Below are 25,644 nucleotides of genomic sequence, written 5' to 3'. Positions count from 1 at the left end.
GCCTGGTGGTGGGTATTGAGGAGGGCACGTTCTGCATGGAGCACTGGGTGTTGTGCACGAACAATGAATCATGGAACACTTCATCTAGAACTAATGATGTAATGTATGGGGATTAACATAAGAATAAAAAAAAATCAGTTGCTTTTCTATATGCTAATAAGAAGCTATCTGAAAAGAAAATTAGGAAAACAATCTTATTTACAATATCACGGAAAAGGATTCCATTCTCAGGGATAAACTTAACTAAGGTGGTGAAAGACTTGTATGTTGAAAACTACAAAATGCTGGTGAAAGAAATTAAAGACACAAATAAATGGAAAAAATCCTCTGTTTGTGGATGCAAAGCCTTAATATTGTTAAAATGTCTGTACCACCCAAAGCCATCTATAGATTCAGTGCAATCCCTATCAAAATCCCAATGGAATTTTTTTTTACAAATACAGAAAAACAGTTCTACAATTCATATGAAACCACAAAAGACCACAAATAGCCAAATCAATCCTGAGAAAGAACAAGGCTAGAAGCATCACACATCCTGATTTCAAAATATATTATAAAGCTAATATCAAAATAGTATAGTACCAGCATCAAGACAGACCCTAGACCAGTGGAACAGAATAGGGAGCCCAGAAACAAATGCACATATGGCCAACTGATCTTTGACAAGGTGCCAAGGATACACAATGGGAAAGGAGAGTCTCTTCAACAAATGGTGCTGAGAAAACTGGATATCCATATGCAAAAGAATGAAACTGAGCCTTTTACACCATCCCCAGAAGTCAGCTGCAAATGGATTAAAGACTTAAACGTAAGACCTGAAACCATAAAGCTCCTAGAAGACAATATCGGGCGAGTTTCATGACCTTGGTTTGGCAGTGACTTCACAGATATGACACTAAATTCACAGGCAACAAAAACAAAAATAAAGAAGCGGGACTACCTCAAACTCAAAAGTTTCTGCACAGCAAAAGCGACAGTTGACAGAGTGAAGAGACATGGTCTTTATTCGTATACTTAAGGAGAAGGTGACTGACAGGGAACCGGGGGGTACAACAATTGGAACCCACAGTCAGTTGCTGGACAGTCCATAATTTAGATGGACATGAAGTCATAGCACAGTCTAAAAAAAAAATTTTTTTTTCAATTAGAAAAAACAAAACCGTAAAACTCCTAGCCTGGAACTCAAGGGCAATGTTGCAGCCATCTTCCCTGGGAAGAGCCAGGCATGCCACCTCAGAAGGAGCCCATCCCTTGGGAGAACTGTCTTTTTTCAGAACTTTCATGTCTTACGGAAAAAAGAAACATCACACACATCATAGTACCTTCCTGCTCTAATTAGCAGAAGAGTTGAAGGTGGTCAATCAGAATCCTTTACAAGAAATCAGTCACAAAATACAAAGACTTTAAAAGCCTTAAGTAAGAAACTGTTTTTCAGTTTATAAAGTCACTTACAAAAACTTGTACCAATGACTGTTATATTATTATAATGATGTTTAGAATAAATACAGGATATTTTGTTTTAAATAAATTTTCAACTTAGGAAATTTCATATTACAAAGTTTCTGAAGAGCAAATTAAGGTCATGTCCCAACAGGCACGTGTGTCATCTTGTTGAGAATCCAGATATGACCCATACTTTTTATATTTCTCCACTCTTTCACCCTTGACATAGGGGCCTTTGACTTCCTTCTTGTCCTTTCCTGGTCACAAGAGGACCATTCACTCTGCAGCCCTGGGTCTGCATTCAAAGTGGAAATAAGAGAGAAGAGCCTGAAGGCAAAACATACAAAAAACCACCAACCAACCAACCAAACTTTCCCAGCAAGACCGCCTCTGTATTCAAAATAGGACACCTTCTTGTCCTCTTCTGTTTATATCTTGATGACCAGAACTATGTCTGATGACCACCCTTAGTGTCCAGGAAGGATAGGAACTCTAGTATTTCCACCCAGGCATCTTGGCAACTAAGCAGAGTCCTGCTGATAGGGAACCCTTGGGAAGCAGATGGGGGACAGTAACTAGCAGTCTGCCACACCTCTGCCTTCCGGCTGAATCATGGCTGCAGGAGCCAATGCAGGGGTCTGATTGCAGAGTATCCCACTGTGCTTTCCTCAAGTAAACAAACTTCTAACCTGTGAATCAGAATCTCTGCCCATGGAGTCCTGGCACCTGTATTTTTTTTTTTTTTTTTTTTTGGAAAAGCACCAACTGCTTTCCTCCTTCACCTGAGGACTTGAGGAGCCCTTTGCTCACACTTCTAATCACGCTCTGCCTGCCATTCCCTCCCCACAGATCAGTCATGGCCCGACATTTCTGTGCAGTATCTCAGGCTGCGCTGTGAGCCCAGCTGTTCATTTCTCCTTCACCAGCTACAACTTTGGGACCTGCTTCATCTACCAGGCTGGGATGCCCCCATACAAACAAATCCTGGTTGTCACCAACAAGGAAGAAACGTCTATGAGGTACGCAGACTTCCCAGAGCTTCCAGAGGAGTCTGTAGCTCCTTGTGGGTCCTACAGGTGAAGTCCTGCCAAAACAGAAAAAGGAAGATTATGGGAAAGAGTCAAATACAGCTGGGCATGAATCCCGAGTCTCCTTTCCCCACCACTAATACTTGGGTAGCCATGAGCTACTCTGCTGAAAAATCTTAAAATGAGGAGGGCAATGCCAGATGACCTGATGAGAGGTTCATTGGCTTCCATTTACTTTCCCCACATAATAGATGTGGAAACCAAGGTTTGAAGAGTTAAAAAGTGAATTTGTCAGGCCATCACTTTGTAGTAAATAACAGATCTATGCCAAGCTTAAGTCTTCTGATTAAAATCCAGCCTCTCTGCACCATCCCTGTGTAGAATGTTCCAATATGGGTTTCTGGGCCTTATTTCAGACCTATTGAAACAGGATTTCCAGAGACTAGCCCAGAGACCTGTGTTTCCTCAAAGCTCTCTAGGTTGGTACTATACAACAGAACTTTCCTGGACGGTGGAACTGTTACGTATCTGCGCTGTCCAATATGGCAGCCTATAACTACATGTGGCTGCAGAGCATGTAAATTGTGCCTGGTGCAACTGAGGGACCAAATTCTTAATTTGTTAAATTTTAATTCATTTGAATTTGAATTTGAATAGCCACTGGGTCTAGTGGCTACCGTATTGGATAGCACAGGCCTATGTTCAAAGCCTACCTCTTCCCTAGCTGTGCGACCTTGGGCACATGTTCTCAACTCTCCTCGCCTGAGATGGTGGATAATAATAGCATCTCCCATATGGGGCTGTTAGGAGGATTAAATTAGTTCCCCCAGAGAGAGTCCTGAGAACAGTGCCTGGAACATAGGAAATGCTCAGTTATGGTTATCTGCTGCTGCTGCTGGGATGATGATGGTTATCAACCTGAAGCGTTCGTTACAAGAGTGTCTTGTGATTTGAAATGCTAATTAAAAATCTTATCTACCTGTACTCTTTCCTGCATGATTTAATTCAATCGGAGTCCTACGCAAAGACGTTAAGTTCTATTTATTGGCCTAGCTGGACTCCTTCTCTAAATGCCTGGAAGACAGACAAGGAAGCGTTGTAGTGGAGAGGTCTCATGCCTTCCTACCCACCGGTGGAATAGAGTGGACATAGTCTTCGAAGATGCCCGGTAGTTGGGCGATTAGTGATAACGAGAACAGCTCACCTTTGTGGAATGTTTCCTCTTTGCCCTGCTTAGTGACTGCCTCAGTCGCTCTATTCCATTTCATGCTCACAACAACCTTATGAGGTAACTGTCACTAACCCAGCTTTCCAGATAAGGCAACAGAGGCCCAAAGGGGCCAAGTAACTTTTCTCAGGTCTCATGGCTTGTTAGTGATTAGAGCCCGGATCCAAACTCCTTTCTATCTGACTCAGAACACATACTCCTATCAGCTGTGCTTTGCCACCCAGTTACTTAGGAAGCATTTCCTCCTCCTCCTCCTCCTCCTTCTTTTTTTTCTTAGAGAGAAAGAGAGAGCCCTTTTGCAGGGTGGGGGTGGGAGGAGAGGGACAGAGGGAAAGGGTTAGAGAATCTTAAGCAGGCTCCACGCCCAGCACAGAGCCCAGTGCAGGGCTCCATCTCACGACCCTGAGATCATGACCTGAGCTGAAATCAAGAGGCAGACCCTTGACCTACTTAGCCACCCAGGCACCCCAGGAAGTATTTCCTTCCTTTGCATCGAGCAAAGGGCCACGGCACTTTTGAGTTTGAGGCCCAGTTCTGCCGGGATCTCAGGGTGTGATTTGGGGTAAGTAACTTGATTATGTCAGGGGGCTTTGGGCTGAACCACTGCTGAGGTCGCTTCCAACCCTTACATCCTGTGACTGCAGGACAGCAGGGCAGGAAATCCATCAGAACCCAGCTCAGAGAGACAAGGGGACAGAATTGGTCTTTCTGGATGACTTAAACATGTGCTCTGACCTCCAGGAGTACAGGGTCGTGCTGGAGACCCTCCTCCTTTGTAGACAAAATGGAAATATGCGGGCCCTCTAACTTCCACACCTTCCTCCTGATTTTCTCTAGCTTAGACTGTCTGTACACCAACACCCCGTACCTCGAGGTGAACTTCCGTGTCGATGTGATAAAGCCGGGAAAGACACTGGAGATTCCAATCACCTTTTATCCTCGAGAAAGTATCCAATACCGAGAACTCATCCCCTTTGAAATCAATGGGCTCTCACAACAAATAATTGAAATCAAAGGGAAAGGCACTGAAATGAAGGTAAGAAACGTTTGGTGAGATCCTCAGGCTTGGCACCCTCCTTTTGCCCTCCCAGTCACCTGTGCCCCCGGAGCCCACTCTTCCTCCCTTCTCCACCCGTCTGGCCCCCCAGCTATTCTGTCAGAGGCCAGCCAGTCCTACCGAAGGATGAACTGTCAAATCTGACTCTTACTCAACACCAAACTTCAGTGCATCATAGGCTACAAGGAATCACAAGCACCGGAGAAACACACTTTTCTTGGAGAAGTTGGAGACTGTCAGATTCGTAATCCCGAGCACGTCCTTCTCCTCTTACAGGGCGTGTCCTGTTTTTGGGTTTAATAGGCTAGATTTGTTTTGGACAGCAACTTGTTTTGGCTATGTATGCAGACATACGTTTCAGTTGTGGAACATCGTCCCTTAATGCCACATTGATTAGTACTCTCTGCCAGGCACAGATCCCAGGGTTATGCTTGATTGAGGGCATCTCTTCTAAGTAGGTGCTCCTAATGAAAGTCCTGCTGCTAATCCCTTTCTACCCAGTGTCTGGTAAACATTTAAGGTGTCTGTTTCGTTGGCACATTTGCATTTGCATAGGAGGTTTTGGAAGACAGAAGACTTTCCCAGATGCTCAGGAATGCATGGGACATTTCAGCCACAGGGAGAGAGAAGATGTGGGAGGGATAGGAGGGAGGTCTCCCTGGCAGCCTTCCCATCAAGCTAGAGGAACCCCAGGACATGGCCACCTGGTGTGTCTGCACCCAAGCCAGAGAGGGGGGCCTCTTCCGATCTCACTGTTCATTCTGTCACTCACTCACTCTGCACTTACTGTGTGCTAGGTCCTTTGGGGGAAGTCCGGAGCGGACCTCCGGGAGCACAGGCTGCAGCTAGGGACTCTCAGCTTTTGAGACAGAATGGAAGCGTCTGGGCTGGATATCAAGAAAGCTGAGGAGCAGGGGGTGTGCAGTTTAGGGACTGATCGAATGATAGTGACCCATGGGTGCTGCACAGTCCTGCGGGCCAGGCCCAGCCTGACCTCGATCCATCCCGGCCGACCCCGGGATCAGTGCCTGATGAGGACTTGGAAGCGTGTCCACTGTCACACCTCTGCTGCTGCCGTTCTAGTCTGAACGCTCGGCACCGTCCACTCCTCCAGGCTTTCTCTCCCGCCCCCTTCCAGCCCTTCTTCCACAGAGACGTGAGCCACATCGCACCCAAAACCCGCGTTTGATGGGGTCAGTCCATGCTGCCCGGGCTTCCCACTTCTCCCGGCATGAACCCTGACTGCCTCCAAGCCTGTCTTCTCAGGATGCCCCTTGTTCCCCACCCCAGGCCTTGGCTGAGCCACTCCTCCAACTCAGGGCCTCACCACAGAGTGTCCCCTGCCCCTGGGGTGCCCTCTAACCTCACACCCACCCCGACTCAACCTGACTAGATCCTACCCTTCCTTTAGCTCCCAGTGCAGTGTAGACATGCCTTCTCAGGGAGGCCTCCCCAGAACCACCAGCCAGGTCAGCCTCTGTAATGTGCTCTCAAGGTACCCTGAGCTTTTCCTTCACAACCCTTGACCCTGTTATAATTATGTAGTTGTGTAATGAGCTGCCTAGGGGGTAGTTTATGCCCATGAATGTTTGCTGGGTGAGTGAATACCCATCCCATATGAAGAAGGCAGGACACTGAGAGAGAGGAACCACCCTTACCTCACCAGACTGGATGTATCATGGTGGTTATTTTTCTCGGTAACTGATGAAACCCTCCCTCCGTGCTCTCTTTCCTGTTCTGCAGATTTCAGTCCTGGATCCATCCAACAGGATTGTGAAGTTAGGAGCTGTCCTGCCGGGACAGGTTGTGAAAAAAACGGTTTCCATCATGAACACCAGCCACACCCACCTCACATTCAGCCAGTCAGTCCTGTTCTCAATTCCAGAACTCCAGGAACCCAAGGTTGGTGCTCAGGGCTCCCGGGGGGTCTTCATGCGTCCCGATGGTACAGAGGACTGTGCTAGCAACACTGACCGCTCACGCTTCTGGTGCACCTACAGGGTGCCGACCATTCTGAGAGCTTCCCGTGTGCTACCTCTGAGTGTCTTCACAAAAGCAGTGTAGGGCTAGTGCTTTCATTATTCTCATTTTACATAGAAGGACACCAGGGCTTAGAGGGACTGCATACCTCGAAAGGGCAGCAGAGTGAAAGAGAAAGGGATGCGATTCAGTAGATCTGGATGCTCATGAATGTATATATCCTGTAGAAAGTTTGAAAAATATGGTAAGTCATAAAGAAAACCATTTTCCCCATAATCTCACAATGACCACCTTCTTGCCATATGCCCACCCAGCAGAGAGACAGTGAGATCAAGCTCTCTGGCGTCTCTTCTTACAAGGGCTCTAGTCCCGTCACAAGGATCCCACCCTCATGACCTCATCTAAACCTAATTACCCCCTAAAGGCTGGACACCACTCACATGTGAATTTGGGGGACACAATTCAGTCCATAGCAAGGTGAATAGCAAGGTCTGGTGGAGTTTCCAGTCCTCAGGGGTCACTGACACAGAAATAACACCCAGACAGCCTAGAAACTGCAGAGGCAGGGTGTGAATTGGGAAGGGGCAGCTCCGAGGACAGCTGGGGGCTGTTGGGAGGCCTCACAGTGGAGGGAGGCCTGCACTGAGGTCAGGGTGAAGAGGTGTCTTGCAGGCAGACAGGTTGGGGAGCAGTGTGCTCGCAGGCAAAGGTACATGGGCCCCGAAGGGCCTGGGCTGGTGGACATCCAGGCGCGAGGCGGTGCAGCAGGAGCACTGAGAACCATCTGGGGCTTGTCAGAGACAGGAAAATGGGCTGCGGGAGCTAGCCAGAGCAAGAGAGCTGGTGCGTATCTCGTCCCAGGGCCCATGCCGCCATCCAGAGACAGGGCCAACTTGTTGCTTTTGTTTCCTCACTCATCCCAGGCAACATCCTCAGTGCCACTGGGCCGGGGCCCCTGACCATTGGGCCAAGCCACTTGTACTGGTCCAGTGGCCCCGGGCGGTCCCGTGCAGTTTTTGGCTCATCTCACCCCTGCTGCCACAGTCCCCCGCTCTGCACCCCAGGGAACACAAGCGCAGAAGGAGCCTCGGCTTCCTTCGAGCTGATTTTGATTGATTTCTACCAGGACAAAGCAGGAAAGGGAGAGCATACGAATTTAAACAGCAGTTCTCAGACTCTAGAACATGTGGGTCAGGGCACTTTTGAAGATGTGAGTTCCAGGCTCTCCCAAAATTCAGTCGGCCTGGGGAAGGACCTGGGAATCTGCATCTAAAGCAGCACATTAGGAAACATGGTACAGAGAGCCCAGGGAGCCCTCCTTGGAAAGACACCAGAGCACTGAGTGTTTCCTGTTTCCTCTTATCGTACTATTTCCTCCACCAGAGAGTAGGGGTCATTTGCTGCAAGGGGTTGAAGAGAGAATTAACATTTATGGAATGCCTATTTCGTGCCACACATTTATACATATGATCTGAATCTTCACCGTAGAGTAAGTCACAGAGAGTTTAAGTAACTTGCCAAAGATGACCTGGCCAGTAGGAGGGAGCAGAATGGGATCTGACCCCTGGGCTGTTGCAGCCCGAAGAGCAAGACCCAGGAATGGATGCCTCCGACGCCCCCTGCCCTCAGTGGCTGAGTATCCTTGTGGTTTTGTCCAGGTCATCACCCTGATACCATTCCACAACATCACTCTGAAGCCCAAAGAGGTCTGTAAGCTGGAAGTCATCTTTGCCCCGAAGAAGCGCATCCCTCCCTTCTCCGAGGAGGTGTTCATGGAATGTATGGGGCTCCTGCGTCCCCTCTTCCTCCTCAGCGGCTGCTGCCAGGCCCTGGAGATCTCCCTGGACCAGGAGCATCTCCCCTTTGGGCCAGTCGTGTATCAGACACAAGCCACGCGTCGCATCCTTATGTTGAACACGGGTGACGTGGGTGCAAGGTAGGAGAGCGGTGTGCCCACCCCGAGGCTAGCACAGCCCTGTGACACTGGCTTTGCCCTGGATCTGGACACGACATCTGTTTCACAAGTCAGGCCACTCGTTATTTCTTTCCCCTCCCTTTTACATCCCCTCCCTTCACTCAGATGTGACAACAATGGTCCCGCTCATCTGACTGCTTGCTGCCAGGATGGCGAAAATTAATGTCATTGAGAACATTTGTTTGGTGCCCGTTCTATGCCCTTTACATGGCTCCTCTTGGCTAATCCCAAACAGTTCCATGGCTGGTCCATTTTACAGATGAGACAACTGAGATTACTTTACCAAAATCATGCATTTAGCAAGGACTCACACTGTGCAGGTGCAGTGCTGAGCCTTCTTGCATATAAGCTCCCACTTAATTATCCCAGGCCCCCATAAGGTCCTCTGTTGTCCCCATTTCACAGCTGAAGGTAAGGCTCAAGGAGGTCAGATGATTGACCTGAGGTCACACAGACAAGAAGTGGGGGAAAAAGACAGGATTGGAACCCAAGTATATCTGTGATCGCTCTCCTCTCCAGGCTCTTCCCTCTAGCTAGCAGGTGCCCACCCCCGTCACTACTCAGGCAGGCCCCCATAGCTATGCAGGTGGGCACCGAATACCTGCAGGGGGCACTCTCGCCCAGACCTCAGTGAGAACAGTGCCCTGAGGGTGTGGTGTGGCGGCCCCTGAGTGCTGGAAGCACGGGGTCTGCACCACCCACCCTCTGTCTCCCATCAGCCCACTGAGGGATGACTACACAGGGCCCTCAGGTCCCAGCGCCACCAAGAGCAGGTGCAATGCTCACCTGCATCACCTCTGCCCTCCTGGATGGGGGGATGGGGGGAGGGGTTGCTGATAGCCACGGTCTCGGGACGGTTCCAGTCCTAGCCCGATCACTTCCTAGCTCTCTGATCTTGGATACACATGTGTTAGTGCATTCATGCACATGTTCCCCCATGAGCCACTGGTGGACCATAAGATAAGATACAGCCCCTTCCCACCCTGCTCCGGTCTGAGAGGCAGCTGAGCCGTCCTACCCAGGAGAGATCTGGCTCTTGTCCCCACTGCCTCTGCTGCACCCAGTGATGGTCTTCCTCCCAGGTCCCAGGGAGTGCTCATTAGCAGGTAAACCTCCCAGCTAAAAGCCCAGGCAAAGTCTCTTGATCTCAGCAGCATTGAGGACACCCCCAGGATACTAATAAATTGTCTTTCTTGTCTCCTTTTATCTTGGAAAAGGTTTAAATGGGATGTCAAAAAATTTGAGCCTCATTTCTCCATCAGCCCAGAAGAAGGCTATATCACTGCGGGCATGGAGGTTTCGTTTGAAGTGACCTACCATCCCACTGAAGTGGGCAAGGAGAGTCTCTATAAAAACTTGCTCTGCTTCATCCAGGGAGGCAATCCCTTGAGCCTAACCCTATCTGGAGTCTGCGTGGGACCACCTGCAGTAAAAGAGGTCAGTAGATGCTGCCCACAGATGGGCCAGTGGCCAGAGTGGGCCCAGCAAGCTCCACAAGTGAATTCAGCCAGGCCTTCTAGAAACAAGTGACTCTGAAAAAAAAAAAAAAAGAAAGAAACAAGTGACTCTGTTCAAACAGTCCTCGGTGCCAACATCAAACATCCAGACCTGCTTCCCAACCCCTGCCACAGGGCTTTTGCATAATCTGTTCCCACTGCTGCAATATTCATTTTCCCTCTTCATTTAGTTAAATCCTATTCATTCTTCAGCCCTCAACTCAAGCATCACATTCTCAAGGAAGCTTGCACTGATATCTCTGGCTAGATCAAATTCTGTTACACGCTCTGTAAGTAAAGGGTAAAACACCTTTCTCTCCTTCTCTCTCATCAATAAAGGGGGGAGGGGGCCTTGAGTTAATCCTCTGCTAGCCATGTCCATTGAAACCTGAGAATGGACTGTGTTCCACTTATGGTAAAAACGCTTATGGCAAAAATGACACCCAGCCTTCATCTCTATAATCCCATTATTTCAAGAGTGTTATGTAAATGGGCTCATACGGTATGCTCTGAACATGTATGTACAAGTCTTGGCAGGAACATATGCTTTCATTTTCTTGGGTAAACATCTAGGAGTGGAATGGCTGGGTCATAGAGCAAGCATATATTTACTTTTTTAAAAACCTACTAAACTGTTTTCCAAAGTGGTTGTGTCATTTTACATTTCTACCAGCAATGTCTGACATTTCCACTATGTCACATCTTGCCAACACTTGATACGGTCAGGTGTTTTAATTTTAGTCATCCTAATAGATATGTAGTGGTGTCTCCTTGTGTTTTTTAATTTGTAGTTCCCTAATGACTAACGATGTTGAACACCTTTTCGGGTATTTATTTGCCACCCATATATCATCTTTGTTGGAGTATCTGTTCAAATTTTCTGTCTATCTTTAGCTGGGTTGTTTGTTTTCTTCTTACTGAGTTTTGAGAGTTCTTCATATATTCAGGACTTAAATTTTACATTTAGATCTTCAATCTGTTTAGAGTTAATTTGTGTATGTAGTGCAAGATATGGACCAAAATTCCTTTCATTGTATTTTTTTGTATACTGATATCCAATTGTTCCAGCACCATTTGTTGAAAAGATTATCATTTCTCCACTGAAATACCTTTGCACCTTGGTCAGAAACCATTTGACCATATAGGTGCAGCTCTGTTGCTGAATTCTGTTCTTGTCCGCTAGTCTATTTAACTCTCCTTACCAACACTGCCACACTGTCCCCATTGCTACATTCGGTGGTCAGTTCTCAACTGTTGACCTGTTGATAGCATTTGATACCTTGAACAAGTCCCTTAAAGGAGAATCCTTCCAACACTTTCCTCACATGGTTCCTAGGATACCACCCTTTCCTGGGTTTCCTCCTACCTTATTAGATGCTTCCTCTCATCTCCTCTTCTGATTTTTCTTAACATTGGTGTGTGCCAGTCAGGAATTAGTTCTTAAATTTCTTCTTTTTCTAAAAACAATTAACTTCCTGACAATCTCATCCAGTTTCTTGGCCTTAAAAAAAAATGCCATACCCTCAACTCCCAAATATGTATCTCCATCCTGAACCTTTCCTCGAACTCCTCATGTGTAAAGTCCACCACCTGCCTGAGATGCCTGCTTTCTTCCAGGTGGTAAACTTCACCTGCCAGGTGCGCTCCAAGCACACGCAGACCATCTTGCTTTCAAACCGCACCAACCAGACCTGGAACCTGCACCCCATCTTTGAGGGTGAGCACTGGGAGGGGCCCGAGTTCATCACCCTGGAGCCCCATCAGCAAAACAAGCCCTATGAGATCACCTACAGACCCCGCACCATGAACTTGGAGAACCGCAAACATCAGGTAGACTGAGGCTTCCCCCACCCGCTTTGGTTTCCCTGTGTGGTTGGAGGGGGAAGAGTGGTGCAAAAGAGGTGAGGAGACAGAGTTTGGGGCCTCAGAGAATGTTCAAACGAGAGGGGACCCCACGAACCATGTTGGAACAATAGGGAATCATGCAGATTATCGAGTCCAAAGCCTCTCTCGGTGCCCACATGTTTTCATGTGTAGGAGATTCTCTTGGAATGAGGGGCACAGTTCTGAAAGAGTCCTGGACTAAGCATCAAGCAATTAATATTTAGCTTAATTGCACAAATAACATCATCGTGGCTGTAATAAAAATAAAAAAGGAAAGAAGCCGCAATCTTCCACCCTAAAAAAGGAGAACTCTCTTCTTCTATCTTCACTACCAGCCCTCATTCAGCTGCCATCATCACATACCCAAAATTGCCTTCTGTTTATTTTCACTTTACATTATATCAGGAACATTTTTCTGTTTCACTAGTCTTTGTGATCATGATATTTAATGATTGTCTAATATTTCTTTGAATGAGAGTTCCCTAATTTATTTAACATTCCCCAGTTGTTGAATATGGAAGTTATTACCAAATTTTCATCAATATTATAAATGGTTTTAATATATGTGTATGTATGCAGCTTTTTCCTCTGGAGGGATTTTTAAGTTCCCTCGGGTGAAGCCGCCGGCTAGCTCAATCGGTAGAGCATAGACTCTCAAGTTCCTTGGGGTGGGGTTCCTGGTTCAAATACATATGAACATTTTTATGACTCTTAAAACATACTGCCAAGCTGCTTTCTAAGAGTTATGCTTATGTCAGGGCCTACGTTAACCCTGTGTTACTACCATGCCTGAGAGGTAGCTAATAAGGGACCTCCTGTGCCATTCTGACCACGCTTCTTCTCCTTAGGGCACCCTCTTCTTCCCCCTCCCCGATGGGACTGGCTGGCTGTATATGCTGCATGGGGTTGCTGAGCTCCCCAAAGCCGTGGCCAACATCTTCCGTGAAGTACCATGTAAGACGCCATACGTTGAACTCCTGCCAATCAGCAACTGGCTTAACAAGCCCCAGAGGTGAGGGAGTGGGGGGCAAGGAGTCAGGGTGGAGGAGATGGAGGAGGGAGGACATCCACTGTCTAGCCTGGCCTTTCACCTGGTCAGCACCTCTAGAGGACATTGAGGGACTGAAAGAATCAGAGACAAATTTCCCTGGTGTGGACAGGCACTGCCTGACCTCTAAGCTTCCAGACCCCCAGTGCTATCTGTGAATAGCGGAGTACCTAAGTCTCCTAGACCAGGGCCTGGCACAAAATAAGTGCTCAGTAAATGTTAGCTGTTATTATTGTCAAAATGAGAATCATGGTGGTTATTATCGAGTGCTCCACCATATCACCTCAGCCACTGGCCAGAGAAGGACGTCCCTTGGATCTTTAGTTGCAGTGGGAGTAGAGTAGAATACGAGGGCTAGAGAAGCTTGAAGACCAGCAGCCTTGTCCCCTTCTTTTACAGAGAAGGAGCCAAAGGCTGGGAGAAGAGGTTTACTTACTGAAGGCTGCCAGGTAGCATAGTGGGTGAAGGCCCAGACCTAAGTTTGAATCCTGGCTCTACCAATAACTAGTCATGTTATCTGAGCATGCTTCCTCTTGGCCTCTATTTCCTCATTAGTAAGACGGAGGTGAGAATCATATGTACCTCCATGTGTTACTAGGAACACACGTGGAGCACTGACTCAGCACCTAGCACATAATAGGTGTCAGTAAATCGTAGTTATTGGTATCGTTAGAGACAAAGTAAAGACCAGAGCCCTGGACCCACGTGCTTGTCATAAAGTCAGGAGTAGAAATAGCACCTTTACTTCTTTCCTTTGGGCAGACAGTCACATTTTCTCTATCCTCTCTTCATGTGCTGCTGTGTCCCCCCAGGTTCCGGGTCATTGTGGAAATGATAAAGCCAGAGAAGCCAGACCTAAGCGTCACCTTAAAAGGCCTTGACTACATTGATGTACTGTCGGGCTCCAAGAAAGACTATAAGCTGAACTTCTTTTCCCACAAGGAGGGACTATACAGTGCAAAGGTATCTACATGTTAAAAACATTTCCCTGGAACCCTGGAGGTTTGCCCCTGAGGTGATGATCCTGGTGTTAGGGAGTGAAGATGTCCTCCCACCGCCAGCCTATCCTTATCCTGTTGGGCTAACCATTTAGTGACCTGGCAAAGGCTTTCAGGATTCCAAGCCTCTTTAAGATGGAGCCAGACTGCAGGGCCATCCATCTGTCATGGAGACCCACACCAAACATTCAAAGCAGCAGAATCTTGAAAATCCTTAAGTAGTGAAGGCCAGCAAACACCAGACCACAATAATAAGAAAAGATCCCTTTTTCTGAGTGCTGAGAGTGGCTAGCATCATACTGAACACTCAGTACACACAACTTGTAATGTCAGAGCCAGGATTCAACTCAGAGCCACCTGCTCCAAGATACCACGGGGCCTTTCATGCAGGAACTGTTTCTCCTAATCCGTTCATTAATTCAACAAGTACCTATGAGCATACCTGCCACATACTATACTAAGTGCTGGCAGCACAGCAATGATCAAAACTAGGCACAGTCTCTGTCTTCATGGAATGCCCAGTCCAGTGAAAGAAGAAGGATATTAACCAAATAATGGTACTATGAATGTATAATTACAAAATGAGATATGCACTTTGAAGAAAAGGAGCACATATGGATCAAGTAGCTCAAGGGTGAGGTTAGGGCTGAAGATAATATATGGAAATTACTCATTTATAGATAATATGTAGAAATTACTTATTTATAGATAGTATTAGAAGCTATGATGAAAGATGGAATAAGCTAGGGAAAGATTTTAAAGTGATAAAAGAAAAAACCTAGGAACGCATCTCCTCCCTCCAGAAGAGATAGTAGCAAAACCCATGCAGTAGATGTCATCCTTTCCTACAACCACTGAGGTGGCCTGCTCCACTCAGATCACATTCACAAGCTGACAGAGAACGTTAAAATCAAGGTTTCATGAAACATCTGTAGGGGAAAAAAAAGCCACTATAAATAGAAATACCAGCTCAACAAAGAGGAACCCCTAAGATAAAAGATGTATTAAAGCAAACAGAATATTTTTAGTGAATATTATTAATATCCTCAAAGGAATAAAGGAAGATAATCCTACCCATAATAGAAGAACAGGCTATTATGGAAGATAATCAATTAGAGACCTGGAAAATAAAAAATGCAATGTTTGTAATAGAAAACCATAGAGAAAGGCTGAATAGTGTAATGAGGAAGAGATTACTAGTAAGTTAGAAGATAGAGCTGAGTAATAGCACAGATTTAAGCACATGAGCACAAAGAAATGGCAAGAATGGAAGGAAGTAATAAGTGCTGGAGAGGGTATGGAGAGATTGGATCCCTAATGCATTGCTGACGGGAGTGTAAATGGTGCAGCTGCTGCCAAAAACAGTCTGGCATTCCTTAAATGGTAAACATAGAGTTACCATGTGACTCAGCAATTTCACTCCTAGGTGTATACCCAGGATAAATGAAAACATACGTCCACACAAGAACCTGTACATAAATGTTCATAGAGGCATTATTCGTAAGAACCAAAAAATGGTTACAAACCAAATGTCCATCTATCCACCTAATAAGAAATTCAACACCCAAAAAACAAATAATCCAGTTAAGAAATAGGCAGAAGACAAGAAGAAAAGACTTCTTTTCCAAATAAGACATCCAAATGGCTTACAGACACATGAAAAGATGCTCAACATCACTTATCGTCAGGGAAATACAAATCAGAACCATGATGAGATACCACCTCACACCTGCCAGAATAGCTAAAATTAGCAACACAGGAAACAACAGGTGTTTGCAAGGATGTGGAGAAAGGAGAACCCTCTTGCACTATTGGTGGGAATGCAAACTGGTGCAGCCACTCTGGAGAACAGTATGGAGATTCCTCAAAATGTTAACAATAGAACTACCCTATGATCCAGCAATTGCACTACTAGGTATTTACCCAAAGGATGCAAAAATACAGATCCAAAGGGGTACATCCACCCTGATATTTATAGCAGCATCATCAACAGTAGCCATACTATGGAGAGAGCGCAAATGTCCATTGACTGATGAATGGATAAAGAAGATGTGGTATATATGCAATGGAATATTACTCAGCCATCAAAAAGAATGAAATCTTGGGGCACCTGGGTGGCTCAGATGTTGAGCGTCTGCCTTCGGCTCAGGTCATGATCCCAGGGTCCTGGGATCGAGCCCCGCATCGGGCTCCCTGCTCGGCGAGAAGCCTGCTTCTCCCTCTCCCGCTCCCCCTGCTTGTGTTCCCTCTCTTGCTGTGTCTCTCTCTGTCAAATAAATAAAATCTTTAAAAAAAAAAAAAAAAAGAATGAAATCTTGTCATTTGCAATGATGTGGATGAAGCTAGAGAGTATTATGCTAAGTGAAATAAGTCAGTCAGAGAAATACAAATACCATATGATTTCACTCATATGTGGAATTTAAGAAAGAAAACAGATGAACATATGGGAAGGGGGAAAAGAAAAAAAGGAGAGAGGGAAATAAGCCATAAGAGACTCTTAATGATAGAGAAAAAACTAAGGATCGATGGACGGAGGGAGGTGGGGGATGGGCCAGATGGGTGATGGGATTTAAGAGGGCACTTGTTGTGATGAGCACTGGGTGTTATACGTAAATGAATCACTGAATTCTACTCCAGAAACCAATATTGCACTGTATGTTAACTAAAATTTAATTTTTAAAAACAGAGCTCCTAAAACAGAAAAACAAGATAATAGGAGGAAGAAAATACTTTTCAAAATAATTGAAGAAAATTTTCCAGGGCTATTTGAAAAAGACTGAGTCTTGTAATTGAAGGGACCCAACAACTTGCCAAATAGGGTGAATGAAAAAAAAAAAAAAAAAAACACCTCACATCTAAATACATGAGAACAAAATTGTAGAAAACTGGGATAAAAAAGAAATTCCTAAATAATTCTAGAGAAAGTAAAAGGAAATAATCACAATAACATCAGATTTCTCATGATAACACTGAATACAAGAAACAGTGGAGGGGCACCTTGTTGGCTCAGTAGGTTAAGTGTCTGACTCTTAATTTTAGCTCAAATCATGATCTCTGGGTCATGAGCTTGATCCCCCGTGTTGGGGTCCACACTGGGCATGGAGCCTGTGAGCCTGCTTAAGATTTTCTCTCTTCCTCTCCCTCTGCCCCACCCCACCCCTATCACATGTGCATACATGCATGCTCACTCTCTTTCTCTCAAAAAAAAGGGGGTGGGCAGTGGAGTAAGCTATTCATATAACTTAGAGTGATATTCAATGTAGAACTTTTTCCAAACAAAACTATTACGAGGGCAAAATAAAGACATTTTTAAACATGCAAGGACTCAAAGTAACCTACCCATATATATAATCCATGTTTGAAAGAAGTACTATAAAATTAAAAGTTTTTTATTTAGCAAATTTTAAAAACAAGTAAGTGAATTCAAGAGGAAAACATAAGGATACAATGAACAAAGAATCAAAATTCAATTGATAGGTAATTTCAAATAATTGTTGAAAAGCAATCTGAAATGAATATTTCTTACGACCTCAATATAGGAAAAAGGAAGGGGAGGAATAAAATAAGGCAATGAAAATTTTTTTCTCATTCAGTGGGAAGCAAATGGGGAAATAAAAGATGTTCTTTCATTCACCAGAAGGGTAGGGAAAGAATAAAGATAGTCATAAACTATAGATGTGAACAGAAAAATATAAGTAAATATATGTTTTAAAGTGTTAAGTAAAAATGATGTTGAACGCAGATCACAGAGTCTCTTTACAATAATATGTATTAAAATTAACAAAAGTTTTTTAAAAATCAAAAGTACTTCTTCTGATTATAATGGAGTAACTACTCTTCCCACCATAAATGATCATAAAACTGGACAAAATTTCCGAGGCAAGTCTTCTCAGGCATTGGCAACAGGAGCACAATACTGCAATCCATCAAAGAGAAGAAAAGCTAATGAGATGAATCTCCATAATTGTCCTGGCTCTCTGCCAAGGGACAGTTTCCTGATTGCAGTGCAGTGAGCTGGAGTCTAAGCAAAGCACAGCTGCCCCATTGAACTGACAATGCAGAAATCAGAGTTTGGTGCAGTTGAAATAGCTAGTCTCTACAGGGTGGGAGAGGAGTGGAAGGAGCAATGCAGGAAGTGGCAGGGTGTTGGGAGGGAAGGGAGACAGAAGTCTGTGTGGGAGTTCCCCTCAAAGTCTTTGGCTGAGAGTTGTCCTGCACATGCACAAAATGAGACTACATGAGATTTGTCAGAGAACAGCTCCCAAAAGAGGTTGATAAAGAAACAAAGATACATTAATCAGTTGCTGGGGAACATTGGAGGTTTGACTCGGCCAGATGAAGAGATTGCATTAACATCTCACCAACATCCTAAGAATCCAGTGAAATACCAGAAAGGCCAGAAGAAAGGACCATGCCCTTAGGATAAGTCCTTTTAGGCCCTTAAAAAGCCTAAAACTAAGCAACTACAAGATCTGCAGGAAGGGCAAAATTTGGAGATTGAATCCCACCAAGTTGGAAGGTCTTGAGAAACACCTTGAGCTTTCCACAGATCTGCTCTAACAAAGCATAAAACCAAACCTACACAACTTTAAGGTGATAAGTCAATAAGTCAGTGATTGAACTGCCTCCTAGAATAAAATCAACACTCTTACTAGGAAGATAACAGAATCCAGAATCTCTACAATGATCATCAGCAATGTCCAGTGCAGCAGCAGAAATTACTAGATTTGTGACAAAGCAGGGAAATGTGACCCATAGTCAAGAAAAATGTAGTCAATGAAAATGGACTCCAGGATGGGCCAGATATTGGATTTAGCAGACAAAGACCTCAAACCAGCTATTATAAACATGTTTAGAACTAAAGAAATCATTTCAAATAATTAAATAAGGACAGATAAGGAATCTCAGCAGAGAAATGGAAAGTATAAAAAAAGAACCAAATGGATATTCTAGAATTAAAATTAAAAATTTCAATAAACTGAAATGAAAGTTTCACTGGATGTTCTTAACAGCAGATTGAATTAAAAGAAAAAAGATTGAATAAAAAGAACCAGAGCCTCATGAACCTGTGAGAAAATACGAAATTTTCTAATACATGGGTAATATGAGTCCCAGAAGAGAAGAAAGTGAGAATGGGGCAGAAAAGTATTTGAAAAAAAAATTATGAAACTTCCCTGATTTGATTTTAAAAATACATATATTTAGGGGCGCCTGGGTGGCTCAGTCGGTTAAGCGTCTGCCTTCGGCTCAGGTCATGATCCCAGGGTCCTGGGATCGAGCCCCGCATCGGGCTCCCAGCTCCACGGGAAGCCTGCTTCTCCCTCTCCCACTCCCCCTGCTTGTGTTCCCTCTCTCACTGTCTCTCTCTCTCTGTGTCAAATAAATAAATAAAATCTTAAAAATATATATATATTTATAGATCCAAGAAACTTGGCAAACCTCAAGCAGGAAAAATACAAAGATAACCATGATATACAAGAAAACCATGTCTGTGCACATCATAGCAAAACTGCTAAGAATCAAAGATAAAGAGAAAAGCTTGAAACAACCAGATATTTAAAAATATGCTACATACAGGGGACAATAATAAAAATGACCACTGACTTCCCTTCAGATATAATGGAAGCCATCTGCAAAGTGCTGAATTCTATCAACCGAGAATTCTTCATTCACTGAAAATATCCTTTAAAATGGAGATATTTTCAGATAAAAGAACATGAGAGAATTCAATGCCAGCAGACTTGTATCACTGGACAACATGCTAATAAGTATTCTTCAGTCTGAGGGAAAATGATACCCGACAGAAATCTGGGTGTACTGGCAGCAGAAGCTTATCATGCCAGTCGCAGGGGTGAGGGGACAATGTAGTGCAGTCGCGAGGGTGGGCTCTGGAGTCAGTTCAACCTTGTTCAAGTCCTGGCTCTGACACTTCTCCCTGCATGTGACCTTGGCAAGATATTTACCTTTGCTGAACTTCAGTTTCCTTGGAGGGGGAAAAAAAAAAAAAGAAAGAACCAAAACAAAACCAAACGAAAGAAAGAAAGGAAACAGTGAGGGGAATAATAATACTGCCTACAAGTTGTATACATTAAACAAGTACTTCTCGTGCCTGGCACACAGTAATCATTGATTAAATGTTAGATGCTGTCATTACCATTATTAGCATTATTGTCAATTTCAGCAGCAACTGGCATAGGAGTGAAGCCCACTACAGCATGAAGCTCTTAAGGTCTTGCTTGTTCTCTCTGGGGCCAGCTAGCAGTCCCCTGGGACACCTTCACCTTCAGCACTGGACAGTGCTGCTCTGGCCTCTTCTGAGCAAACCGGGCTGTTCCATCAGCTCTCACCTGGGAGGAGCCAGAGCGGAAGTCCGCAGGAGAAAGGCTGGCTGGTGGGGGTGCAGACAGGGTGGGAGTGCCGATGTCAGCCTGGCACCTGTGCTTCATGTCTGCAGGCAATGCTAGCAGAGAGAAGGAGCTCCTTGAGACAGCAGGAGCCCCTCTGCTAACCCCCCTCCTCTGCCCTACTTCCTCCCCCTCTCCCTGCCAACCCAGGTGATCTTCCGAAATGAAGTGACCAATGAGTTCTTACACTACATGGTGAGTTTCAGGGTCATCCCTTCAGGCATCATCAAAACCATCGAGATGACGAGCCCCGTCCGGCAGAGCACATCAGCCTCCATCAAGGTGGAGAACCCCCTGCCCTATTTGGTGACCTTCTCCACGGAATGCAGGGTGCCTGACATCAGCCTGCCCTCCCAGTTTGTGGTGCCTGCCAACTCCGAGGTACGGCCCCGGCTACCAGTGGCCCCCTGATATCTGTGACAGAGGCTCTGCCCGTGAAGGGGGGTTGCCTCCTTGAGTTTGGGCCAGCCCTGACAGTGGTTGGGAAGGCAGGGGACAGTCCCTCAATCACACCCCTGATCTCCCCTTTCCCCTTCTGCCCCAGTCCTCACATGAACACGGGCATATGAGCGCTTGGGTTCAGACATATAAAAGGGACTTACTTATTAATTATGAAGCCTTGCCTCTGTCATATGCTTGTTTGCTTTGTTCAAATTGAAACTATTTTTGTTTTTTGCTAATTATAAAGGTAACGTAGAATATATGTGGTGAAAAGGAAAGCAAGGGACATAGCGTATCGAGTGAACAGCACGTGCACCATCATGCACATAACGCTTGCTTATGCACAGACCCCTTCAGGAAGGATGCACAAGATACCTGTGCCCCGCTGGGAAGATATAGCCTGAAATTCTGAGCTGATGTGGCGATGAACTTTCTTTTGACTCTTTTCACTTTATGGCTCCAAACTCTCACTGTCCAGATTCCATCAAAACCCCTTCTGTTCCTCTAACTTGAGCCCACCCACTTATTCCCTGTGCCCACTTGAGTTCTTCCTTCCCCTTCAGAACCCAAAATCCTTTTTGTTCCTCAGAGAGTCTCCATGCCCTTCATTTTGTCCTTATATTTTTCATCATGAATTATAAAAATCCATGCAGAAATGTATAACATATATATATAAACATATAATGTATTAAAACACGTTTACTTAAACAACTATGAAGGAAATATCTGTACAACTAATACCCAGGCCAGGACATAAAAAATTGCCACCACCCCAGAAACCTGTCTCCACTCGCAGTACTGTCCATCACCCCTAAAAGTTACCACTGTCCTCATTTTGTAATAATTTCTTGCTTTTAAGGCATACGGTTTAGATTGGCCTGGTTTTGAACTTTATCCAAAAGAAATCATACAAACGTTCTTCAGCGTTTTGTGTCTTTTGCTCAACATCGTGTGTCCTGATGGTCATCACATTGATGCACGCAGCTGAGGTTCATTCATCCCCATCGCTGTAGAATATCCATTCCATCATACAGCTATTCCACAATTTAGATATCCATTCTACTGCGGCCAGACGTCTGTGTTGGTTTCAGCGTTTGGCTATCGTGCTGTGGACCTCACCACAGAAGTGCCTTCCTGATGCACACGGCGTGTGTTTTCCACAGCGTATGCCGAGGAGGAGAATCACCGGGTCACAGGGTGTGCATGCCTGAACTGCCAACCAAGAGATAACCTCCAGTCAGTAATGAGAGTTCACCAACTTTTGGCATTGTCACATTTTTAAAGGTTTACCAATCTGATAAAACTTGGGATCAACTAATAGCTCCTTGTGATCTTAATTTACCTTTTTACAAATAGATTGACTTCATTTGGTTAATAGTCTGTGCAGGAGATCTGCCTCCATGCTCCTGAGTGAGAATGAACCAGTTTTCCTTTCTTGTACTCTTTGTCCAATTTGAGCATCAGCTCTGCCTGCAATAGAAAAAGAATTGGGGATTTACCTGCTTTCTCGATTCCGTGAAAGAGTTTATAAAAGATTGAAGTTATGTCTTCCTTGAACTCACAGATGAAGTCACTGAGCCCTGGTGTTTTCTTCCGGGGAAGATTCTCTGCTACTGACTTTATATCTTTCATAAGTTATTAAACTATTTAGATTTTCTGTTTCTTCCTGAATCAGTAACAAGAGCGTGGATGTTTCATCTGTATATTCAAAATATTGGCACAACATTGTTAATATCCTCTTACTACCTCTTCTCTGTGATGTTCTTTTCTCATTTCTAATATTGGTTATTGTGCCTTCTCTTTCTTGATCTGTCTTGTTAGAGGTTTCTCAGTATTATATCTTATATTCAAAGAGACATCTTTTGGTTTTGTTGGTACTCTTTATTGTATGTTTGTTTTCTAGTTGCTTGATTTCTACTTTTAATTATTTCCTTCTTTCTGCTTCCTGTGGGTTACTGGTGCTTTATCTAATTTCTAAGATGAGTGCTTAGTGCATTTACTTCTAGTCTTCTCTATTTTCCCATACACACATTTAAGACTGTAAGTCCCCCTCTTAAGTGCTGCTTTAGCTGCAGTGTACAAACTTTTATATGCAGCATTTTTTATCATTAAGTTCAAAAATGTTCTAACGTTCATTATTATGAATATTTCTTTTTTGACTCATGGGTTATTACAAGTGTTTCCTAATTTCCAAACGTATGGATTTTTCTACATGTTGTTTTTTAAATTATTTTGTGGTCCTTATATTCCACATTATTTCAGTCCTCTAGAATTTGTTTAGACTTGCTTATGGCCCAATATATGATCTTTTTTTTTTTTAATCCTCCATTTATTTTTAAAAAGCAGGTGTTTGCCATTTGGTGTTAATTCTCTGATATTTTGGTCTACTTGTTTGGTCAGATTTAAGAGAGCATGTTAAAGTCACTGTGATAGGGGATTTGTCTGTTTGTCCTTGTAGTTCTGTCATGCTTTTGCTCTATATACTTTGAAGCTCTATTACTAGTTAAATTAAAATCATAATATCCTTCTGATGATGTTATATTAAGACTTGATCATCTCACATTCCTGTTCTTCAAGAGTATCTTGGCCATTCTTGGCCCTTTGCATTTCCATATAAATCAGCTTGTCATGTTCCTCCAAAAAAATTAAATAACCTATTAGGATTTTGATTGGATTATTTTAAGAATGTATTAGCTGCCAAATTACCCTAAAAATTAGCAACTTAAAACTGTAAGCATTTATTATCTACAGAGTTTCTGAGGCTCAGAAATCCAAGAGTAGCAGCTTCGCTGGCTGGTTTGGGCTGAGGATCTTTCCTGAGGATGTAGTCAGTTGTCAGCCAGGACTCCGGGCACTTCAAAGGCTTGACTGGGGCTGGATAACCTGCTTCCAAACTCACTCGTGGTTTTTGGAAAGACCTTCGTTCCTTGCTGGCTGTTGGCTGCAGGCTTCAGTTCCTCACCACGTACACTTCTCCCTAGAGCTGCTTTCACCATGACAGCTTGCTTCCCCTAAAGCGAGTGACCTAAGAGAAGCAGAGAACAAAGGAGAGAGAGCATGCGCAAGACAGAAACCACAGTCTTTTCCTCTTAATCTCAGAAGTGATATGCCGTCTCTCTGCCATATACTAGGAGTCACACAGACCAGCCCTGGTACAACATGGGAGAGGATGACCCACTGGGGGCCATCTAGGAACTGCAGAACGATGTTGACTAGAAAGGCGATAGACAGCATCCTTGCCTTTTTCCTAATCTTGAAGGGAAAGCTTTCAAAGTTTCACCATTTATTATGTTTATTTTGGGTTTCTTATAGATACCCTTTATCAAATTAAGGATGTCCCCTTCTATTCCTAGTTTGCTAAGAGCTTTTTTTAAAACTCCATGAATGGATGTAGTTTTATCAAATGCCTTTACTGCATCTATTGAGATGGTCGAATCATTGTTCTCCATTTAATCTCTCAATGTGGCAACTGATTGGCAGTTAAATGTTAAACCAGCCTTTCATTCATGGAATAAACCCATCTTTGCCATAAAACACTTTCTTCTTTATATATTGCTGGATTAGCTGGATAACATTTTTATTGGGCACTTTGTATGTATGTTTGGGGCAGGGAGGACTGGCATCCAGTTTTCTTTTCTCCTATTAGCCTTGTTTGATTTTGATATCAAAATCATGCTACCTGAAGTAGGTTCCCTCCTTTTCTCTTCTTTGGGAGAATTTGTGGAATACTTAGATTATCTAATAGAACTTACAAGTAAATCTTTATGATCCTGGAATTTTGTTAAGAGAAAACTTTTTTACTATTGCTTAAATCTCTTTAATGGTTAGAGAACTACCTAGGTTTTCTTTATCTACTTGAGTCTGGTTTTGTAAGTTATATCTTTCATACATTTTCCCGTTCTCATCTAATTTTTTTTTAATTGTGGTAAAATCATCTAAATGCGTATACTCTATTCTTTTCTGTTAAACATCTACAACAACTTTAACAATATCCTCTTTTTATTCTATTTTTCAATGAGAAGAACTAGTTCTTTTTTTTTTTATCACAGAAAAGCCAATTTATTATTACTAAAGTTAGCTTTTGTGGAGGACTATAGGTCACATATTAGCAGTCTCATTAATAATGTGACCATTACCTGTAAACAAAATTTTCAAAAGTAAAATTATATACATATATATAATGTAATACAAATATATTTTCTATCCTTTAATTTCCAAAGCATGCTCATTCACATCTGACTGATAGTACATATATCCTTTCATGATAGGCCAGGACATCCATATTATCCCAATTACACAAAAACAGATGCAAAATAGAGTTATGTGACTTCCTTGCTCGAAATTACAAGACTAAGTGTGTGTGCATATATATTTTTAAATCTCTTTATTCCCATTCCATCCTTTTGGCTAAACTTTATTCCTATAATATCTGCCCTTTTTATGGTCCCCTCTCTTGTGAAAGGCATCATTATCCAGTCACTCCAGCCAAATCTTCTTCTCCATCCCCCCACCTCTAGTCATCAAGTGCTAACGAGACATCTTCCTAAATCTTTCTGGGATAGATCTCTTCTCCATTAGAATTCCCTTTTGCAAGTCCATTTCTTCATAAGTCTGACATGAAAGATTTTAATTGCTCTGCCGCAGTTTTCTCTTCTTTACTCG

General features: G+C 43.9%; 1 protein-coding gene across 1 annotated transcript in view; it reads left to right on the top strand.

The window, feature by feature from the left end:
• HYDIN (HYDIN axonemal central pair apparatus protein) overlaps nt 1-25,644 on the top strand; it is a 364,500-nt gene that overhangs the window by 334,443 nt on the left and 4,413 nt on the right. The window contains exons 77-85 of the mRNA XM_081806373.1: nt 2,293-2,462; nt 4,537-4,735; nt 6,500-6,658; nt 8,395-8,672; nt 9,929-10,148; nt 11,825-12,037; nt 12,940-13,103; nt 13,952-14,102; nt 20,692-20,922. Coding sequence (XP_081662499.1) covers nt 2,293-2,462; nt 4,537-4,735; nt 6,500-6,658; nt 8,395-8,672; nt 9,929-10,148; nt 11,825-12,037; nt 12,940-13,103; nt 13,952-14,102; nt 20,692-20,922 — 1,785 coding nt within the window. The remainder of the gene's footprint in view (nt 1-2,292; nt 2,463-4,536; nt 4,736-6,499; nt 6,659-8,394; nt 8,673-9,928; nt 10,149-11,824; nt 12,038-12,939; nt 13,104-13,951; nt 14,103-20,691; nt 20,923-25,644) is intronic.

The sequence above is a fragment of the Leptonychotes weddellii genome, chromosome 16, assembly GCF_054177405.1.
Source record: "Leptonychotes weddellii isolate Sample4059 chromosome 16, ASM5417740v2, whole genome shotgun sequence".
Lineage (NCBI taxonomy): Eukaryota > Metazoa > Chordata > Mammalia > Carnivora > Phocidae > Leptonychotes > Leptonychotes weddellii.
Note: the sequence above shows the minus strand (reverse complement) of the source record. Positions and strands in the feature narration are given on the sequence as shown.